Source organism: Scomber scombrus, chromosome 2 (genome assembly GCF_963691925.1).
Source record: "Scomber scombrus chromosome 2, fScoSco1.1, whole genome shotgun sequence".
Classification (NCBI taxonomy): Eukaryota; Metazoa; Chordata; class Actinopteri; order Scombriformes; family Scombridae; genus Scomber; species Scomber scombrus.
Genome location: NC_084971.1, coordinates 17,025,675 through 17,049,042, shown reverse-complemented (window position 1 = coordinate 17,049,042; position 23,368 = coordinate 17,025,675). Strand labels below are relative to the sequence as shown.

At 39.3% G+C, this 23,368-nt stretch overlaps 1 protein-coding gene across 1 annotated transcript; it reads right to left on the bottom strand.

Annotated features, from left to right (window-relative positions):
• Window positions 1-1,445: 1,445 nt before the first annotated feature.
• Window positions 1,446-16,542, bottom strand: kitb (KIT proto-oncogene, receptor tyrosine kinase b). The gene is made up of 21 exons (XM_062429704.1): window positions 16,488-16,542; window positions 14,753-15,028; window positions 14,386-14,670; window positions 12,113-12,252; window positions 11,294-11,462; window positions 10,160-10,349; window positions 9,957-10,072; window positions 9,619-9,733; window positions 8,236-8,423; window positions 7,719-7,825; window positions 6,863-6,989; window positions 6,452-6,556; window positions 6,229-6,339; window positions 5,370-5,508; window positions 5,224-5,291; window positions 5,000-5,091; window positions 4,187-4,309; window positions 3,496-3,607; window positions 3,124-3,223; window positions 2,641-2,746; window positions 1,446-1,689 (listed from the first exon to the last, which is right to left on the bottom strand). The coding sequence occupies exons 1-21, from the start codon at window positions 16,540-16,542 to the stop codon at window positions 1,555-1,557; spliced, it is 2,859 nt and encodes a 952-aa protein (XP_062285688.1). The 3' UTR covers window positions 1,446-1,554.
• Between the last annotated feature and the right edge of the window lie 6,826 nt (window positions 16,543-23,368).

Here is a 23,368-nt window from a genome sequence, read left to right as displayed (position 1 = left end):
GTCGCTCGCATGCCACTTTGCTATGGCTCAATTTTTAAACTTAATAATGAAAACATATCACTTGGTATTTAAAAAAAACCAAACAGTTACTTTGACTCATGTGGACACTCTTGGTATTTGTTAATATTTTACAGTAAATTAATATTTTTTAAAGTGACAGTTTGACATTTTGCGAGTTATTATCTCATGTCGTTCCATTTAAAAAAAAAAAAAACCTGGAGCCAGGAGATGGTTATCTTAGCTTAGCATAAAGACTGGAAACAGGGGGAAACAGTTATCTTGCTTGGGTCCCAAGGTTATAAAATGCACCTACTAGCACTTTTAAGGATAACGAATTAATACATTATATCTGGTTTGTGAAATCAATAAAAAAAGAGAAGTGGTTGTTGAATTATTTCTTGGCCGGTTGCGGTGACGCAGGTGACGGCCTGACTGATATATTTGGGTCTATTTTGAGGAGCCGGCCAGGTAAAAGTTACTAAGTAATTGAAGTTATTTAAATTAGATAAGCGTTTACCACGTTAAGGGATACTTCCATTGTGCTTATACATAATATATAAGAAAATTTGAGAAAAAAAACCCAAACATTTATAACACCAACTCAAGTTCTGTTATTCAGAACACCAACACACGATATGTTTGTTGAACAGGCAAAACTTGCACTAATTCTCAAAGGGAAGAAAAAGAAAAAGCTAAATTAGTTCAAATAATGTTTCCAGGCAACCGGTTTAAACTACAGAATAAATCCACTGCTTCCTGCAATGACATAGTCCCACATACAACCCAGCTAAAGACTCTTTCCACAGTGTTTCTTTCCATGTGTTAAACTAACAAGATATTAATCAGTGAGATTATGAGGTGCAGGTATGCAGCCTTTGTTACCTTTGGACAGAGCCAGACAACCTGTTTCCAGTCTTTATGCTAAACTATGCTAACTAGCTGCTGGCTATAGCACCAGACTTAATGCACAGAAATGAGAGTGGCATCTTTCTTCTTATCCAACCCGTGTATGTAGTTTTTATTTAACAAAATGAAATGACATTATTCCTGTAAAGCGGGAGACAAATCTGAGACAAAGAACCGTTGTAGTCCAGAGCACCCACTCTGCTTCTTTTCTTCAGTCCAATATCATCTCCCAAGGTCAAGTGTTTACTCCTGTCTGTTTTCTCCAAAGCATCTTAAAATGTAATCTTTAAGGCTGACTGCAAGCCAAACCTCCCCACCCCCCACCCCACTGCTCATGGTCGATGTTGTATCTGATGGGCTGGTTAGTGCACCTTAAATACCTACCGCAGAGATCAAGTGGGGAGATTAGATAGATGCCAATAGTGAGAGCCCAGTGCAGGGTTGTATATACATTGTGTGTGTGTGTGTGTGTGTGTGTGTGTGTGTGTGTGTGTGATGTAGAAAGGCCAGTGGTTGAGAATTAGTTTGATTGAATGTGTTATGAGCAGTTTGCAGCGTACATTTTTCTCTTTTATTTTGTGCGGTAAAGGGAGAGAATGATTGGGTTCGGGGGGTTATGTTTCATAGCAGTGTTTGTGTGTGTGTGTATCAAACATAGTCCTGGAAGACGTCAGCAGTGCTTTGCAGTAAAGGCTGGGTGGGGGCTGTAGTGCTGCAGACTGAGCTCAGCCTCCGTGATGGCGCCCTCTGTTGCTCTGGAGGGTTGCTCAGTGTTAAGTACACCTGAGGAATAACAAACGTTTTGTTAAATTCTCAGCCTGATAGTGCAGAGTGTGACATGCTAAATACACAATGTCATATCCACAATAGATGCCTAAATTCAGTAGGACACACACATTTTTTTGCTATCTTTCTTCTCCCCTGTTAGATAGTGACAGTAGGAAGTTGGCAGGAGATTAAAGGAGAGAGATGAGCACCCTGGCATACTTTTTTTTGACCAAATAAGGCCGTGAACCTGATTTTATTAGTTCAATTGAAGAAATTAACAAATAATATTTCCAAAATGTCACAAGAAGGGAGTTTACATATTTTACACATGACTGTAGTTATGCATAGGATGTCTATTAAAGGGATTCTCCAGTGATTTAGTATTGTCACTTTCAAGTTGGGATACTTGCAGGAGACAGATTAAAGACTATAGGCAATAATTGATAGAGGAGAAGCCAAGATATCCTGAGTTTGAATCTATAGTATGGTTCAAGCTCCAAAAACACTAGATCTTACATTTCCCATAATACATTCTGACAGAAACCTTTTGTTAGAGTCTCCCTGCCTCTCTTTCATTACTCAGTGATCCAAGTTTTGTAAAGCAGGCTTTCTGTCAAATACAATGTTATTCTAAAACCAAAACCTGCATTACCCTAACTTGACAAAACGCCTCCAGAGACACAGGAGTAGATTATACAGCTGTTTTCTCAGGCTGTGAAGTACTACCCATGACTCTTAAAATGAACTACATGTGCATAATCAATGGGGTGCCCCTTTAATTAGGTAGCGATGACAAAAATTGACCACATTATGAGATGTGGGGCATAGTAGCAGCCTAAGATGCGCCCATCATGTAACCTCATATCCATGGTTTGACTCCAGGAGACCTTTTATTGCTTATTCTCTCCCTTTGTCCCTGTATCAATACACTCATTATCTAATAAGGCCAAAATGCTTAAAACTTACATTCTTGGTTTTTTCTGACAGCAGCAGTTCAGTCCTCTCCACCAGTTTCCTGAAAGAAGGTCTTTTCAAAGGGTCGTGGTTCCAACAAGACAGCATTATTTCATACCTGCAGAGGTGAGAGTGAGATTAGTTTCAACATGGAGGAATGTGACAACCTCGAGTCGAATGAAAGTAGTTTTCATTCATACACAGACGTAGCAGGTGTAAAATCAAATAAAGAAGTGGGTGAAGTATCGCGCTGGTGACTCTGCATCTAAAACACATCCACTTCATAACCTCTGATTACACGTCAGTATTAATAGCACTGGTTGTTTTTGTGTCTTTACATTTTATTGCGTCTTTGTTTTTCTAATGTCTGTTGTGTGACAGTTATGCACTAATGAGAGAAAACACATCCATCTGTTAATCATTATAAGCAGCCAAAAATATGAAAAAGAGGCATATAAATCATCATAACAGAAGAGAAACTGGACACACACTTACATCTCAGTGGGAGCATACTCTGGCCTGTTCATCCTGTGACCCTCTTGGATCATCCTATAAAACGCTGAGCCCACCTGCATCCCAGGGTACGGGCTGTTACCTGCAACATGAAAATACAGTATGTACAAAACAATTTTCTAAAGTAGCCTTTTTTGAGTACAAAATCAGATTTTCTAATGACGCTGGGTTCTGCAGCTACATTATGCATCACAATCAATAAGATTTTCTATAATTCACTGCACTAAGTGATGCTGCTGCTTGGGAGCGTCATCAGAGCCTCTAATAAGGCCCCAGTCAGCTCAAATGGAGGGTAATAATGGCGCCGACGTTATGAAACAGACGCAACAGCACAGCTCTAACTGGAAATATTACCCAGAGAGAAGATTTCCCAGAGCAGGATACCGTAGGACCAAACGTCACTCTCAAAGGTGTAGACACAGTCGAAAATACTCTCGGGTGACATCCATTTGACAGGCAGACGAGCCTGCAGCAGTGAGAGCCATCATTACAAGAGTACAGTATACACATACTTTCTCTCATAAGAAAATACAAATCTCCTCTTTAAAGGGTTAAAAATGTACATGTAGAGCATTAGAGAGTAAGGCTTCTCTATGACTGAGAATAGCAGCAAAGTGCAGCTGCTTCTCTGTTAATTAATATATTATGCAACTAAAACAGCTGATGTATCCATTAATGGATCAACAAAATTGGTCTTTAGCTTTTTGGAGTGCTGACTGGACAAAATAAGCAGTTGAATAACATCATTTTGGGCACTGCTTTCTGATATTTTAAACGATTAGTGATTCATCAATAATTAACACATAATTGTTAGTTGCAGTTTAATTTTATTGAATTGTTATTTTATTTGATAGGGATGATGCAATTTAACATAGTTCTAGGGCAGAGTATTCAGCTGATGTGCTGCAAAGAGAATTTATAGCTATTGCTCATTTTCAGGCAGGTTTATTTTCTTGATTTTGCAGAGAGAGAAAAAAAGAGAGAAGAAGGGGAGGAAGGGAAACATGAAAAAATGATGGAGAGACACAGAGGAAGAGTGACTCACATTGCCCCGGAGCACATAGCTGGCGTCAGTAGTGATGTCTCGTGCTAACCCAAAGTCACAGATCTTCGCCACCCTGCCGTGAGTCAGCAGAATGTTTCTGGCTGCAAGATCCCTGTGGATACACTACACATGCACACACACACACACACACACACACACACACACACACACACACACACACACACACACACACACACACACACACACACACACACACACACACACACACACACACACACACACACACACACAGGCAAACACAAATATGGAAATGAGTATTGACTTTCTAACTGGTTTCAGCAGTGAATGATTGACACACAGCACACACATGTAAATGAGGCGATGGAAGTTAAACTTGTTACAAATCATACAAAAACAAGGGGCCACTTGGCAGTACTTCAAACAAGACAAAAAGCATTGAAACACACTGAAAGAAAATAAATTAGTCCAAAATAAAGTCAATAATTGAATTATAGTGAGACAGGTTTTAGTACAGTCTCAATGCAATTAAAGTCTAGACATACATAGAAAAAAAGCCCACATTTGTTTATAGTAAACAAAAGTGCAATGTGAGAACAATCAATCAAAGGCATAAAATAGCAAGGGAGGTTCTTTAAAACCATAAGGAAATTAGCTTCCATCTGTGTGCACTATGGGAGCTAAATCCCGACGTCTTTATGGACTAACTGACGGCAATACTTAAAGTATTTTGGCTCACAGCCATGACGTGATTTATAAACTAGCAGCAGCATTTAAAATTGCACTCTGTAAATACTCTATAAATAAGCAGATGATCAAAAGTAAAGGACTTACATTCTTGGAAGTGATGTACTCCATTCCTTTGGCCACCTGATAGGAAAAGCTGAGGAGATCTTCAGCGTCCAGAGACAGCTCATCGATATCGTCTAGACAAGAGTTACATTGTCAGCTTAAGTGTTATATGGGTGTCTTTACTTGTCTTTATTTGTATAGACTTTACAAGGATACTCAGTGTGTTGTGTAATTTTGAAATGCTTTAAAGGGAAGAGGTTTTCTACCTGACTGGGAAGACCTTTCTTTCTCGGAAGGACGCATGGGCATATATCCAGTGCCAGTCACTTCATTGCTGCACAACACACACACAGTAAGTATTTCATTCTGACATGGTAACCATTTTCCAGTCAAATAAAACACAAATACACACCTTGCAGGCTCGCTCTGCTTAAAGACGTTGCGATAGTAACCATCATCGACTTGGGAGTTTAAGAAGGACTCTCTTTTTCTGCGCAGGAAGTTGAGGAGGTCGCCATAGCAACAGTATTCTGTGATTACCAAAATTGGACCTGGCAGGATGCAGAGATTTAAAAAGAAACCACAGTCACAGTAGATTTTTTTTTAACAGCAATACAAAAGAAACAGACAACCAAAGCTCTAATAAGAAGATGGTGTTTGTGGTATTTTGCTGTATTTTGTCTGTTGCTTCTTTAGTCAGGTTGACAGGAATTGGATATATTTGACTGCACAAATGGACGTGTGAAATGCTTTCTGACAGGTTTTAATAATAAGTGTTTACAGGCGATATCAATATGTTGTGTTAAAACATATTGCACAAATATTCAATGTCTTTAAATGAGGGTTTGTCATGCCGACCTACAACAGAATCTTAAGTGTTTCTTTCCTAGTAACATATTCATGCATGCTTGTGTGAAATCCAATTTAAGTGCTGCATTATGATCAATTCCGAGGGCTGGACAGGTAGATAATATTGACTGTCTGCGCAGTAGATTTGTAACGAGTCAAACTGCATCACGTCTTCATATTGGAACTAAGTAGAACTGACTGTCCAATATCAGATTTTTAATAAAAGGCCAATAATTGCGGGGCAGAGCAGAAAGTCAGCACATCTCTTTTTACACCACCTCTCCAGGCAATATCTATCACCGTGACAATCAATTAATAAATAAGTACAAATCTAAGAAGGTAAACTAAAAGTGCAAATGCAAGATGATTCTGGGGTAAATCCACAAACAAATCAACCCAAAATCTCAACATCCTCCTCTCACCTCCGACAGTGCACGCTCCCAGCAAGTTCACAATATTCACGTGGTTTCCGAGGTAACTGAGAACCTTCAGCTCTGACATCAGCGCCTCCTTCTCCGTGGAGTGAGCATTGGCTGTGATGACATCATCGGAACATTTATACACTCTTGCGGTGTCTCATATGTGGCTACAATGCAGTCAAAGACAGCGAGAGAGAAAAACAAACCAACCGAAAGTCACGCTTACGTTTGAGCATCTTCACGGCGACGGTTGACACAGTGTCAGCAGAGCAGAGTCCATAAGCTGTGGCCCTCACTACCTTTCCAAAAGCCCCAGAGCCCAGAGTTTTACCTGCATGAACACACACACATACAAAAACTTTAAGATCCACTCCAGAAATGTTTTAAGACATGTAAAAATACTCAACTTTGAATAATACTCCAATATAACCACAAATAAAACTTCTATGAATGTGCAAAGTCTATTCTCAGTGTACTGTATGTGCACTGGAGGTTTTAACTTTTGGCCAAACACCCAAACTACGCAATGTCACATAATCATGCTTGTTTGTGTGAACTTACATGATGATAGACACACAAGCACATCTGCACAAATGGTTTCTTGTAAATGTAAAACAGCTACAAAAACTTGTCCTACCGAAGCGTAGTTTCTGTCGAGGAAACTCCCATTTTGAGTCATACGGGAGCTGCGTGGGGTCAATATAACTGTAGTTGTTGCCATGGATACTCTCGATGACCTTCCACTGGATTTGGAACTTAGGTTTCTGTTGAAGTTTGGAGAGCAGAGAGGACGAAGGATACAGAGAAAGTGACTTTAAATCAACTTCCTGATATTGTTTATGTGTGATGACATGATTGTGTAGATTTATATGTTTGGCCTTGTCTCATCACCCTTCCTTTCAGTTTTAGAGCGCTCTATACACTTTGAGATGTCAGACTATGTCTAGACCTTCTCCTGATGATCCCACCGCGAATTCATAAACTAGTTCTCAAGGAGTCTGACTCATCTGAGTGCAGTAAAAGCAGTGCGCCACGTGGGTAAAGTAAAAATCCTTTAACTGCCACGTCTGCACTCTGAATGGGTGATTGATTCATTTCAAGTTCATTAGGACATATTCGTATTCATTAAAAGGATCACTCTTATCTGCAGAATATCATTACCAAATGCAACACAAAAACTAGTCCAATCAGCTTCGAACTTTAACGGTAAACAAGATGGAGGCATGACTCATTAGTAGATGAGAGTGGGACCTTTGCCAGAGACTACTAAAGCCCATTTTCCTGGTAGTGAAAATTGCATATCAATGAAGCTAGATCACCTCAATTTAACTTTGGTGTCTCTGAGTTTTTAAACTAATTCATGAGTCTGAATCGTATTGATGGCCATAGATTTATGTGATATATGAGATATTTACAGCCCTACTTTCATTCAGATTAAACTATTTCTTTATTGCAGTGATGATGTCGTATTTATGATGTATTTGCTATCTTACCTGCATATATTTATAGAGCAGCACCACCAGAATGAGGCTGAGCAAGACGCCAGTAGCCACCATGCCGGTTAAGAGAGGGGTGAAGAGTTTATGGGGGACAACGCGCTCTGAGAAGACACACAGAAATGTATGTTGGAGCACTTAGGTGTAGTTATACACAGACACACACACACACACACACACAAACATAAAAAACACATCCTCTTCCTCTAGCGTTAAGACAGACAGCTGCAGCAGTGGTGTTTGTGCGTTAAGGATATAATCCCAGCCTGCATAGTCAGCATGCACTAATTTTATTCAATCTGCACCCAGTAACCACACACCTGGCCTCCACAGACATGGGGTCAATACGTTTCTGTGTTTGTTTGAGTACTAATGTAACGTCTGTGTGTGTGTGTGTGTGTGTGTGTGTGTGTGTGTGTGTGTGTGTGTGTGTGTGTGTGTGTGTGTGTGTGTGTGTGTGTGTGTGTGTGTGTGTGTGTGTGTGTGTGTGTTACAGATATTAACAGTATGGTACCACTGATGGAGAACAGGGTGTAGGCTTCTCCCCCCTCTGTGGATGCCACACACTCCAGAGTGTGGTAGTGCGTGTGTTCCTTGCTGACGTTCAGTCGGCTCTCCACCTCGCTCCTACCAAATGCGGACTCTATCACCATGGTGACCTCCGGAGTCTCCCATTGGGTGGCATTGGGCAGGTGTGAACACCTGTTCAGGGGTCATAAAGTTGGTTAATGTGGCTCTTTAACTTTTTCCCCCGTCTGATTGCTGCTATTACTTACAGCTCTTCCTCTGTATTCATGGGCATTCTCTGTTGCTAGCCTCAGCACTGTTATACACTTCCAATTAAAATGTCTTCATTAAAATAGGTGTCAAACTATTGATTATTGAAATTAAGATAATCTAAGAATAATCTACAGAAACTGTAAATGGCAGTGGTTGTGGTCATTTTATTTTACCCATTATCTCCAGATCACAAGTTAATGGTCTTAACTTTGTTATCCTTATCTCAGGATAACAAAGTTCTGATAACAGGATAATTATGTTGAAAAAATTAATTTTCTTTAAATAACATATTTGGAAGATAAGATAACTAGTATTTATCCCATTATCACAGGAGAGTAATTCTGATAGCTCAAGATTATGCAATATTAGTAGATACTTATTTAGTTATAAAAAAAAAAAGTCAAGACCAAAAAGCTTTCTTTGGTAAACTATCAATAATCCTGTTTTTTTTTTTTGCTTGTTGAATGCTAATGAGGCTATGAGATGAAGGACATGAAACCTATTGATTAACTTTTTCGGCTCCCGTGAGTGTCTCGTGCAATCAGAATAACAGATGATGACAGATGATGCTCTGCTAAGAGATGATGAGTCATGTTTGAGATTATTGTGAGGTCCAAAATGGTCTGAGGTCACAGAGCTGTTTAGTTACAGCATTTCATCTCAGCAACATGAAACGAAGAAGTGACTACGTTAAGATTTTTTTTATTGATCAAATTACAAAATGGGCACCATTAACACAGTTTTTTGGTAAAATTTCTTGCTAAAATATCTCTGGTTGCAGCTCTTAAAGGAGAATGAACCAGTAAAGTAGTAATGAAGTAATCACATGATGCTGTCATTTATCATAGTAACAGTTTTATTACATTATGACCAATTTGTAGAAACAAGTATTACACCAAGAGCTGCTGTGACTCTTGTACTCTCTTCTTTCTACAGTTATTCATGAATAAAGAATGAAGTAAAGAGCAAGACAAAGCATTAAGGATGTCAAAGGTTCATATACACTTGTGTATAATAATCCTTTCTGTCTTTTTCCATTATAAACTCACTTTAATAAAGCAATTAAAGTATCATTCACACCTTTTTATGAAAGAAGTGTGATATATTTTAGGCATACCTTGTGTGGGGCAGCACACATAAGTACCAGCTGATTTTAGGGACTGGGTAACCAGCAGCGATGCACCGCACCTGTCCATCAACTGGCCCTTCCTGAGCGATGATAACTGGCTTACCTTGTAGAGAAAGAGACGATGGGCAGACGTTAGAATGAAAAAAAAAACTTAAATTGTAAATTGTGTTATTATTATAAAAAATGTAATAAATGTTAGAGTGGGCACGCAGGTGGTCGTGTGGTTAGAGCGCATACCACGTACGTAGCCGACCCCGGTTCGAATCGGAGTCTATGCCGAAAAAAATCTTTAAAAAAAAATAAAAATAAATGTTAGGGCAACTTACTGTTGACATATACATGGAATAAATGATTGACAGATGCATCATCGTGACTGGCTGAGAACTGATAGATCCCGCCCTCTGAGCCAAGAACCCTCACTAGTCTCAGCTCGCTGACGTATCTGATAAAACAAACATACATGTCATATGTTTGCATGTGCACGCATGCGTACTTACTGTGGAAAAAAACTGAAGTAAACATATTGTACCTGTATTTGTGCTGGTGGACAGTAATAACATGCTCTGTGGTGTTGAGGAGTTGCTTGCCATTGTATGACCAGAACAGGGAGCTGGGTGCAGGATAGGCATGAAACTCTACTCTGAGACTCAGACTCTCCCCCTCTCTCACATCGGCCTGGACTGGACTTGTGCTTCCTGACATGGAGATAAACCCCTGATCTGTAGAACAACAGAAATGGTTAAAGAAAAAGTGCATCTTGGTACATATTATTATAATCTGATGTGTTCATTTAGGAACAAGAGCTGGATATTAGATTATCTTACAGATGCAATGATACAGTATATGTCATTAGTCTATTTAAAGGGTAGGTTCACAATTTTTCATGTCTATCCTAAAAAAAATAAATCATCTTCTTCATCAATCTTTTTCCAGGCAGCTTAGGTATGATATGCAAATAATAGTGACAGACTGATTGTTGAACTTTGATGTAAAATCCGTGGTCTAGAAATGAGAAACAGTAGCTGGTAGAATGTAGTATATAAATATATAAAAGCCGTAAGACAACCAACTAAACCTAAGGACACCGCCACTTTTTTAAAGGTTTCTGTAAACTTATAAAACTACATGTTGCATCAGAACACATCATGTGATGGTAGATACAGGTAAACAACAGCCTCATGGTCATACTCTGCTCCCAGACTTCAGATTTCCTGCCTACATGATTTCCTTCAGCATTTCAAACATCATGTGAAATGTGAAGGCAACTCTGGTGGACGCTATACGTAATCCTTGGATTATAGGAAGCTTTTAAGGAAGTTTTGTATTCTCTCTTTGAGGTTTTTTTTTGTTACTTTGTATGAATGGAAACAATCTCATCTGATCAAACATGGCAAATATGCACCACTTTCATACATTTTTTTCTCTTTTGCTGTTTTTTGTTGTAGTCTGTCTAACCTTGACTAAGTCATCTCTTGAGCAGCTTTAATTTCAGACATCGTCCTGTTTCACAATAACACATTCTGAATAATGATTCATGTTTCCCTCGAGGCATGCACTTACGGATTTGCATAGTATGCAAATGAAAGATAAACTTTTGGGGGTGAAGACTGGTGTCAAGTTTTAGTTGAGTGTTGTTTTAATATAAACCAAATTCAGCACTCACTGCGGACATCCAGCTGCAGCGCTGTGGCACTGGTTCCTCTCTCATTGTGGGCAGAGCAGCGATAGGTGCCTGAATCTGATTGGTTGACAGCTCTGATCGAGAGCGAGGTGGCCCGTAGATAACCACGCGAACCAGGCAAGATGTGTGAGGTATGGGCTTCATCAGGATGCTTCAGGGGCAAAGGTGAGAGGCGCACTGTCACGCAGATTCATGCTTAAGTTTTATGAGTTTACACATTCCTCACACTTGTTTTGATGTGTTTTAATATTAATTTCATGCTACAAATTTAACATTTAAACATTTTCAGGACTGTAACCAGGATTTTTGAAATACTGAGACCAAAGCCCCAGAACTCCTGTCCACCAACCAAGCTCTATATAATTTTCTGGCAATTCAAGAAAAAAAAATGTCACATATTATTCATGAATTTAACTGTAAAATTAAATCCACTGCAAATGTTATCTCCAAAATTTCTTTTTAAAATTCTGGTTGACAATCAAAAACAATCAATCATTATTGTTTTTTGTTAGTTTTTTTGGGATAGTTTTAAGATATTTAGTCTAAAAATATCAGAAACAGTCTTAACAAACTCATAATATGTAATATGTGTTTAATTGTTGAATGTTAATTCCTCTTTATATCATTAAATCTCCCAAATTCCCAGAAATACTACAAACAAAATGATTGCCTTCAGTCTAAACATTTGACAGTTTCTTGTGTTGGTAAGGCTGATTTCACTTTTAAAGAAAGGCGAGACAAGTAAGTCACCCAAAAGCAGAAGCAACCTGTTCTTGCAGTGAATCTGCACATCAATCTCACCGCTGTTGAAGGGAAGTTCCACTTGAGATTGAAGTCTGGGTTGACGTTGGGGGAGCTACAGGTGAGCTCAAACTTCTCTCCTCTCCTCAAGATGACAGTGTTTTTCTGGGACAGTGTGATGACTGGAGGCGCCTCTGGAACTGGATCAAGAAAAACAGCAAATGTAACTTTATTATAACTTAAACCAGCACACTTTCATTAAAACCATTACACTTTGCTCTTATCATATTTGTTTCCAGGGCATTTCCTCTTTAATGACGACCACAGGCTCACTTTGGTCACTTAGGTCATGACCTCTGCACTTCTAACAATCGGTTGGATGTTATTTATGAGTCTGAGATTATTTGTATTGTATTGTATAGTATTCCTATAAACACTGTAAATCACTCTGGATGTGTCTGTCTGTTAAATGTCTAAGTCATAAATCTAAATCTGAACTACTGTTTTGCCCTGGGATATTTAATCAAAATGCTGCTGAAAGAGAATTTTGGCAATTTGATACAAAAGATGAAAAGCAAAGCAAATATATAACTTGTTTGTCTACTTCTATAAAATACCCTTAAGGGTGTGTGAGTCTTTGCTCAGTGGCAGGGAACTCCTTACAGTACAAACACACACATTAATGCATGTTTATGCTCTTGTGACTATGCACATACATGCAGTATTTGCATACGCATGCTCTTGCTCTGACATAAACTGGATTATTAATTTCCAACAACAACCGTCTCACTGACGTCACGTCAATAGCCGGGTTTGACGAAGGCTGCAGTAATTCTATTTACCCCAAACACGCCCTTCATGCACCGTTACAAAGCTTTGTTCTGTATGGGACTCCTCTAATCCCTCTGCTCCTCCCTCCCTTACATCCATTCTCGCACTCCCTCTCTCCATCAGTCAAAAGCGCTCAGTCAAAAGGACACACAATAACTCCACCCAGCCAGTCTCTGTTTGGCTCTCTTTCCACTGCAGACCATCCTGGGAATGCTGATGCAGTGCACAGACAAACAGAAACATGATCCGTTTTCTACCTATGCCCACTTAAACAATTTTTATGATCCATTTAATATCACTCTTTACTACGATGCTCTTTTTCCATTTTCCATTTCAAAGTTTTACTGTTGGACACAAGATGTCTCCTTCTTCACTGAAAAGTTGATTCTCAGAGTATAGCACTAGAGGATCCAAGTTTCCACATCACAATAGTGTACATTGAGTATTGGCAACAACAACAACGCAAACTCTGAACAGTGAAACACAAACATCCGACTGAAGGAACAAGGAAAACACTTCTTTGACTGGAGGAGGCTATAACCTACATTTGTACCCTATACTATACTACATCATTCACAGAAATAGCTTTGTAGGGTCATCTCTACAAAGCTATTTCTGTTTTGTTTCCTCTTTCTATTATGCTACATTACAATATAATAAACATCAAAAGGCCAATATGGCAACAAGTTTCCCACTTCTCAACACCTATAATGATTTATTTTCTGATGTCAGAAGGTTTTTCTAAATTAATCATGGTATTTACTGCCACACACACATTGTTCAGCAGCTAACATTAATGTTTTGGTAAGTAGCTGTGAAGGTTGTTACTCTTTGCTTTACTTCACTACTTGGAAACAAACATTGGGAAATGTACATTGTTTCTTGAGGAAAAGGTAAATGATCTGGCTTCACTTTGCTGTGAGTAATTACTGGAAATGGATGGCTGTTGTTTTGTTGAAAATGTGTATTTCAACACAGATAACTTACTACAAAAAGTTCCTATAAAGATGATTGGAGCCTGTCTTTTTAATAGCTTTAAATCTGCATTCATGCTGTTGCTTTAGACCTCATTCACATCCAAATAAGGAATCTTGTAAAGCTCTGCTACATTCAGGAACATGAACTATAGCTTTGGAAACAAGGAAATAGGGCTCTAACTAATGATTATTTTTTATTAAAGCTAAATCTGTTCATCATTTTCTCAATTAAATGATTTAACTTTTAGTCTATAAAATGTTAGAAAATAGTAAAAATGTCTGTTATAATTACACATGGAGATGTGTCAAATGTCTTGTTTTGTCCAAACAACAGCCCAAAATCCAAAGATATTCAGTTTACTATCATGAATGACACAGAAAAGTATCAAATCCTTAGATTTGAGCAGAAAATGTTGAGGTTTTTTAAAATTGAGAAATGATTAAACTAATTTTGTTAATCGGCTAATTGATTAATCTACTAATGGTTCCTGCTCTTCAAGGATATCTCTCATATCTCTTACTTACCTAGTCGTACATCCATGGTGTACTTGCACGACGTCACCTTCTCTCCACCAAGCCTTCCCACACATACGTAACAGCCTTCAAACTCCTTTCTAGCATTGCTGATGATGACGCCTTGCTGAAGGTTGCTGTGGTAACTCATACCGGAGGGCAAAGGTTGTCCATCACAGCTCTCCAAATCCAGGAGGGTGACCTCAGGGTCGGTCACGAGACAGGGTATGGTGCAATTCTCACCGGCACGCACCAGGATGATGTTCACCATCGTGCGCTGGAAGGCATTCTGGGGGTCTGAGGGGGATCAGATTTGGAAAATTATTATCAGAGTCTGTATATGGACCCACATGCTTCACCCTCATCCTCACACACCCACCTTTCACATATACATAGACGGAGCTGCGTTCCTGTGTGCTGTTGTTGATGCACACGTAACGGCCCATGTGGTAGGCTTGAACCGCCGGCACCTTGACATAAGCCACTCCGCTCTCCTCCACCTCCCCCTCCAGTCTGCGAGCCCTCTCCCATTGCCACCTCAACCTGAACGGAGCACTGGATGTTGTGGCCTTTTCGTGGCAACGCAGCTCAAGCTTCCCCTTCTTGGGAACTACTATGTGAGGCCCGCTGGGGGAGATGACTGGCTTGCACCATACTGGAACAGAGGAAAAAAAGTGTGGTTGGCGTATGGATGCTGTTTTTTGAAGGCTGTGCTGGGTTCAGTTTTGGTTAAAAAAAAAGAAGCCCAGAAGGACAAAAAAACTGCTGCTACCACCAACACTAATGTAGACGGATTACCATTTCTACAAAGAATTGCAAGAAAGAGCTCAGTGAAAAGAGCTAAAACTGGATAAAACAGAGAAGAGAAGAGAAGAGAAGAGAAGAGAAGAGAAGAGAAGAGAAGAGAAGAGAACTAATGTGATGGTTAAATAGGATGCTATGGTTGGCACAGAGCCCCTAGAGACAGAGTGCTATCTAACCACAATGACTCAATTGAACAGTCAATAGTTATGAGCTGTCTACCTGCTATGCATTAAGGCCCCTAAACCCATTCTCTTAAGATGAGTAAAGTAACATTAACTTAACATTTTCTTCTTAGTGTAACCCCCATCAGCAAAGACCCCTCCCAACCCACCACACACACACACACACACACACACACACACACACACACACACACACACACACACACACACACACACACACACACACACATGAAAGGCGCCTTTTCAAGTGCAGGATTTTCATGTGATGTGTAATGCCTTCAGGGTTGGCAGCACTGAGAAGAAAGCGAGATGAAGGGGCATGTAGATCCCTGCATCATGCATGTTTTATATCTGATTCCATGTCTATTTTTTCTTTTTTAGTCATGTCACTGGGTGTGATTTGACCAAGCAAAGCCTGAGTCTGTCCCATGACTAAACACAAAACTACTATCCCAACACAGGTAGCTGTTTCGGGCTCTTATTGTTTCTTCTGCTGCCGTGCAAAGGCACACACAACCTGACTCCCTCCCTTTTATTTCGGTTGACTAAATAATTAATCTATCTCTAACAGCAAACACACACACACACACACACACACACACACGCACACACATTGCAGACACACCTGTTGCCTACCAAGAAAAGCAACCCCAAGGTGGATAGTTAGGCAAATGAGTGTTGATATGAGCTGTAGACTACAGCTGACAGGTAGGGCGGGCTGTGCCGTTAAACGACACTTTCCGTCAACATACATCAAGTTCCTAGGAACAGTAAGATAAGTCCAGGGGCTACTTAACATGCGCAATGATGAATGCTGCTTTTCTTTGCACCTGGATAAGTCTCATTGAGAGCGAAATGACCCAATTTGAACGCAGTGGAAGCATTTTTATTTATCTGGAAAGACACATTATGTTCTATATCCTGTACTAATAGCAGAGGTGACACCATAAAGTCGCTATAATACAATAAGATCTTTGAACTCACTGTTAAAGGCACATTTAGGTCTAATGAAGCACCATTTATGGAACTAATGTGAGCTAACGAAATTAAACAAGGCACACAGAAACAGTACGAGTCACTGTAACAATACTTAAATAATATTACAATAATTTCTGGAAGATTTCTTACCTCCGAGTTGGAGCAGAATACAATGTGATGCAAAAATAACCCAGTGGCACCTCATGATTGGGCGGTTTTTAAGCTGTTCCCTCTACTCCATGCGTCTCAGGTGCAGGAATGACCACCCTGTGCTTCAGGAAAAACAGAAAAAAAGAAGAAGAAAAAAAAAAACACCTCACCAGATCCCATCCACCGTAATAACCAGAACAGGTCCCTGCTCTGTAAGTGAGCGCACAAACAAAATGATCCTGGAGGCAGCGACTCCCCCTGATGGATTTCAGTGGAGCTTAAAGACACAGTGCAGCTCCTCTCCTCTCTACCGTGGCTCCCTGCCACTCCTTACTGTCCCGCTTTGGCTGGACACCGGCCAAGGTGATGAGTCGCTTATTACCAGGAAAAAAACACACAGCTTGACTCTTTCCAAGCCATCTCTATCTTTTTACAAAGTCATTGTGAGGAAGATATAGTAAAGAAATTCTCCAATAAATGCTGCCTGACGTACAATTTTAAGACAAAGAAGTCTGTTAAATTTGATCTACAGGACTGCTTTTACACCATATTATTACCGAGTGATTCCCTCACTGGTTTGCTGAGATGATGACAGCTCTCTTTCTCTGTTGGTTGGAGTTTCCCTTGCAGAGGCTCATTCAGTTTGCCCTTCATAGCCTCATGTTTCCCAGATCTGATCAACATTATCTTTGGGGTTTCACTTTTCCCACATTTAATCAACTTTAGATCCTAGTAGGAGTCAGTGCACGCTTATGATGTGGTGGTGTGCACTGCCAGGGGAAGCTTTTTCCAGCAGGATATGATTCCGGTATAACCTGTTTGGTACCTAATCATTATTATAGCAAATTAACATTTAAACAAACAGATAAAACTTACTGATTTTGTAATAGCAGCCTCAAATTAATCATCAAAAAGCCAACCAAAAAATGGTGTCTTATCTTTTTGCCATTATATCATTATATTTTTCTAATATAAAAAAAATGGCATATTCCCCAAATTTAGCAGTCTCTGAATGTATTAAAATATTGTAATGGTGCTCCTTATATTAGTTTTTTCTTGCACATCATGAAGTCTTAATGACGGGAAAGAAAAAAGCATCCACACGCTCAAATCTGTGCAAAAATCTTTTTAATAGCGAGCTTTTGGTCAGAGACCTTTTTCAAAGCATTAATGGGTAGCAAGTGAAGTCAGCAGTATAAAGGGCTGAGAGAAAATGATTTGATTAGTCTTAATACAGAACACTTGTTTCAATCAGTTATATGATTAAATATCAAAGGAGTCCTGGATGCAGTTGGACCACAAGTTAAAGACAGAATGTCAAGAAAGCACTAAAAACACTGAATTTACATCATTTACAATATACCCAACAAGATAGAAAAATCCCCCAAAAAAATGTATGTAAACATCAGGCTACAGCCATCATATAACATAGCATCTATAATTCATTCATAATAAAACTAATTATCTCAAAATCCTCACTTAGACCCAGTGTGTTTCTCTTTTAGAGGGGGTAAAAAAGGTAATATCTCCCAACCAAAATATCATAATTAAGCAGGTACAAATGATCTGAAGTGTGTGTTTCTGTGTTTTGTTTTTTGTGTCATAATTCCAAAGAGGATCAAATGAAATTGGATGTTGGAGCTAAATTAATTTACTATAAATTCATTTTGTGGGCCTCCTGGTGGATATAATACCACAAATAGCCTCTTAACTAGCATCATGCCTCTGCATGTTCAAATGTGTGTTTGGTTATGTGTGTGTGTGTGTGTGTGTGTGTGTGTGTGTGTGTGTGTGTGTGTGTGTGTGTGTGTGTGTGTGTGTGTGTGTGTGTGTGTGTGTGTGTGTGTGTGTGTGTGTGTGTGTGTGTGTGTGTGTGTGTGTGTGTGTGTGTGTGTGTTTTATCTCTGTGCTCTGTGTGTTTCCTGTAGCTCCAGAGGAATATATGAGAGGACACTGGGTCTGTTGTATTTTGTTGTGTTTTTTTTTCTTCTTACACACATGATTCATTTCTAACCTCACTGCATTACCCCGTGGCTGTTTATGCCTTTCTCAGCAAATGATGGCCTGATTAGGCTAAACAAACTAGAAAAGAAGCAGAACATTACTTTTATTCCTTTTCTTTATTTAAACTTCATTGATTTGTTTTATTTTTACAGCCTGATTTTCTGTAAAAATGTGGCTTACGATGGTTTCTTTTATCAGTTGAATATAAGAGAAATAACTGTGGGGAAGCTAACTTGCATGATTACCCATTCAGACCCGAGGCTCAGTTTTGTAACTATTTTATTGCAGTTTTAACCCTTAATGTGTATGAAAAGATGGTCAACTGCTGAGATAAGATAATCAGAAAAGTCCAGTAGATATATTCTGACGTTGAGTCAGGCCAGTTACTGTGATAACACATTTTTCCTGGGTACTTCTGCTAAATAGACAGCTTTGTATGGTTAGAGTAATGGCAGGATTAGGATCAAATAATCTGAGACATGCACCGTTTGAGGAGGTGGGATGGGTAGAGGGAGGGGTTGGAGGGTCTTCAGGGATTCAGAAATATGGGGTGAGAGAGGGCAGTAGCAGACCGACCATGTGCTTAAGAAAAAAAAAATTGTAGACAGTGATGCCTCGAAGCGGTGTTTCATATTTGAAGCACAAATGTTTTGTTGTTTCTCGTCCTCATTTAGGTCGACTTCAGTATCTAATCACACATCTGATAAATGCTCATAAGTTTTTAAAACATACCTCATACAAGACAAAGTGATGCACTGATGCTAAAACACCTCATCACGCTTTATGTCTCACTGTCCAGCTGGAAATCCTTTGTTGAATATTCTGCATTCAAACAAAGGAAACCTGCACTTTCAGGTGTCAAAGTACAATACACCTGTTCACCCATCTATAGCCCAGCAGCCCATATGCTCGATAAAGATGCCACTGTGTGTGTTTGTGTGTGTATGTGTGTGTGAGTGTGTGTCCTCCAGGATCATTCATATGTCTACTCTCCACTAAGTTCACATGTCATTGGAGCAGTTTATATGCCTTTCCCTATTACATTATTCATCACTGAGGTGAGGGTCTATAGCAGATCTGGGCTGACTCACTATGACTTGGTGTGTGTGTGTGTGTGTGTGTGTGTGTTTCTGTGTGTGCGGACCCACACCATGACTCACTCAGTGCTTTTAGACAGATGAGGACAGCGGTCTCACCGAGGGCAGTGGAGGTTTTATACAAGAAAAATAGCCACTTAGATTAGATTACGTATTGAAAAACATTCGCTCTCCTTCTCTTTCACCTTCCCCGCTCTCCTCTCTGTCTCCTTCTCAGTGACGCATGCACACACACATCCTAACTCAATCACCTACAAATGGAGCTATCTTCACACCCTCAGGCAGGCACGTACGTACAATTTCGTAGCCTGCCGGTGCAAAAACCACAGGGGGACTGACAGGGAGACACACACACACACACACACGCACGCACGCACACACATACACACACACACACAAAGCATACCTCATCGTTTCTCCATACGAAGATCAGCATAAACTTTTTTTTCTTTCTGATGCAATCCAACACTCTTCTCTGTCTGCTGACTGGACATTATACATCTGATATCTGTGTCCATTTGTCTTCCCTCTCCTTTAATACAGTCAGTGCAGTAGATGTTTTTTACGCACTCTGTGATGTTGTTAAGTGTCCATCCATGGTTCAAATGTGGTGTTTCACATATCAATAACTACCCATTGAACAGATCGGTGGGTCTGTTCAAGTGGTGGGTCAAAAAAAAAGGAAACAAAAGACAAACATTTCCTCAGAGGAACAAGGAAAGACCTTGCATTCACTTTGATGGAATTCACTCTGATTGAGTATTCCAGCTGAGCAGCGCACTGTTGTTCTGCAGTGAAGCTCTGATGTACCAAAAAAAAGCTAAATCAATTATTTAATCATTCTTAAATCTTGATCAACACATGATTGAAAAATTGAATTTCTCTAATCACATTTACAACAGTAAGCTCATATTCTAGAAATGAGCGTGCATTTATTGTCACAACAGATGGATCTTTGTATTGCAAAACAAAGGAGAAGAAACTGCCGTGTTAAGCTGTTATGTGAGGCATCACACTGCAGTGATAACCATATGTTTGATCCACAGAGATGATGTGGATTGAAAATCTGCCAGGACACATATCTGAGTAAGCTAATATCAACGAGTGTAATTACTCATAGCCCAATGATCGCCCTCTGTCTGGATAAACCTGATTAGCATCGACTAGGCTGTAGCCGCCCTTTAATCCACCGTAAAGAGAGAGGGAAGGGGGCACTGAGGGAGGGAACCAACTAGAGACAGGATGATACAGAGGGTGTTGGGCAAAAGAATGAGAAAGGGAAGCTATAGAGGCAAACATGGTGCAAGAGCATGGAGAAAGAGGTTGAAGAAGAGAGGAGGGAAGAAGAGGAGGAAAATGAAACGAGAAGGAAGCAAAGAGAATCAGCAAAATATGTCAGAGAAGGTCCCAACCTGAAAGAAACCAGAGGAGCTACACATGAAACTGTGCTCAACTCCTCTTTTGATTTGTCATTTATCTCTTTTCTTCTTCTATCTTCACCTTTACCATGATGTTCAGTTGTTAAAATATCAAAGTGTATGGTTTTGTCAAATGCAGTATAGCATTCTGACAGCATTAAAGGATAAGTTCATGATTTTTTTTAAGTCTTAAAACAATGGCTACTTTTTTGGTTGGTAATCATTCCTCCTGTTCAAACTGGCTTTAGAAAATCATTTTCCTAACATGATTATAACACATACACATACACATATACATACATTTCAGTGTTTTTTATTTGAATTTAATATGAGTCGTCAGCAGTCTGAGTTGGAAAAGTGAGTATCTTCCAATGTTACACTTCTTTTGCATGAAATCTCCTCTTTGTCTTTTTATTATTCCTCAGCAGGTCAGCACAGAAACACAAAGAGGGAATTTCATACTAAAAAGCTGTAACTTTGAAAGATTCTTTATTTTTGCACAGAAAAGGGGTCTGTGGATCTTGTCCCCCATCACCTCAATGGGAAGCATGTAAGGACAAGAGAACAAGAGAAAGGATTTCAGGCTACAAAAACAGTTTTAAAAACTGTCAACTTTCAATGTTCATACAGGCATGTGAGAATTGTTTTAAAAACTGTAAAACTGCATGTTTGAAAGTAGATTGGTGTCAGTCATTAACCAAGGAGTGATTAATTATTGACAAAATACTGAGTCCAGCACTTCCTTATCCTTCTTGACCTGTGAGGGAGTAACGTCCAAAGGACATGTTTAAGTGTCCATATATGAAACGTGAGTTCAGCCCTGATTGCAGGGTTTGATTTATTATATCAAATAAGACTTTAGGTACATGGGAGTGTTTAAAAGTAGTTTACACTCTGCTCTTCAGGAAAAAAAAAAATATATAGTGTCGAACCACAGATAATTTTTGATTTTAGATCATTGCTGTTTTTAAATGTGCTTTATTGACTTGACTTGATAAGATGACTACAGTATATCTCATCTTTAAAATTGTGTTTTCTGCTTAAGCAGTAGCTTAGTTTAAGTAATTAGGTCGTAGAGTGTAGTAATGTAGTCTGGTTTGTTTTTTTGTTCAATCTTTCATTCTAAACTTTCATAATTGTCCACTTACACTATACAACTGTTTGCTTTATTGCTGTTCCTTATTATGGTCCTGTCAATGAATCAACTTTGAAAAATGCATACAGGCTAAATGTAGAGATGGGAGAAAATAAGGGGAGAGATGCAAAGGCACAAGGGAGACGAGACTGGAGTAGAGACAAAGTGAATGAAATAAATGCAATTTCCATGATCAGCTTAACTGGGAGACCATTAGAATCTTTCTCTCTACCTCACTTTCCCTCTGGGTGTGAGTGTGTATGTACCATGAACATACGGAGGATCCACACAAAAACTGACACGTATGATGTGATACAGTAGCTACTTGATATAAATTAACTCGAGTGGTTCTCACAGAGGGGAACAAAAATCAAAGTGCTCACAAATATGATGTTACCACCCTGTGTGTGTGTGTGTGTGTGTGTGTGTGTGTGTAGTGCATGTCTACATCCACGTGTATTTCCACAAACTTCCTGTCAGCATCAAATGCATTAAAGCATGTATGAATGTGTAATCACCACTAAAGAAGTGAAAATGGCTAAAGTGGTTGGAAAAAAAGAGAGAGTAAGAGAATCCACATGTTTCCGTGTCGTTTACTAACAAGCTAAAGTGGCTCCACTTAACTGGTCAAAGGCCATAAATGCATTAACTATCCTCATTGCATTAACAGGCAAACAGAACCACAACAGCAATCATTTTACTTATGATGAGCCTGCAGCTGCTGTTTGATTCCTTGCACTTATAGAAGAATAGACAAGAAGTTTCAGAGTAATACTGACTACATTTGAAGCTCTATGTGTGATGGTTTCGTTGTGTAAAGATGATTCATAGCAACAAACTGAGTCAACATTAATAAGCTTTGTTTATTCAATAAATCTCATTGAGACCAGGATCTCTTTTGTAGGTTACATGCACACAGAATCACAATAAAACAGTTTGCTTATTAATGAACACATAGGTATGCTGGCGCCTTCTAGATGTCAGTGACAACCATCAGACCACATTTTGTTTCAAGTGATAATTGGAATACTGTAAGGAATATGCATGGATGAAAAATAACTTTAAAAAATGTGGTTAATAGTGCTCGGAGCAGTGGGATTTTATGTGATACCAGAATTCCCAAATATGACAAAAGGACTGTATAATGTGAAATTTAATTTCAGATAAATTAAATTGAGACTCACCTACAGTATAAGGTATTAAATGGATTATCTCAAAGCTCAAAGA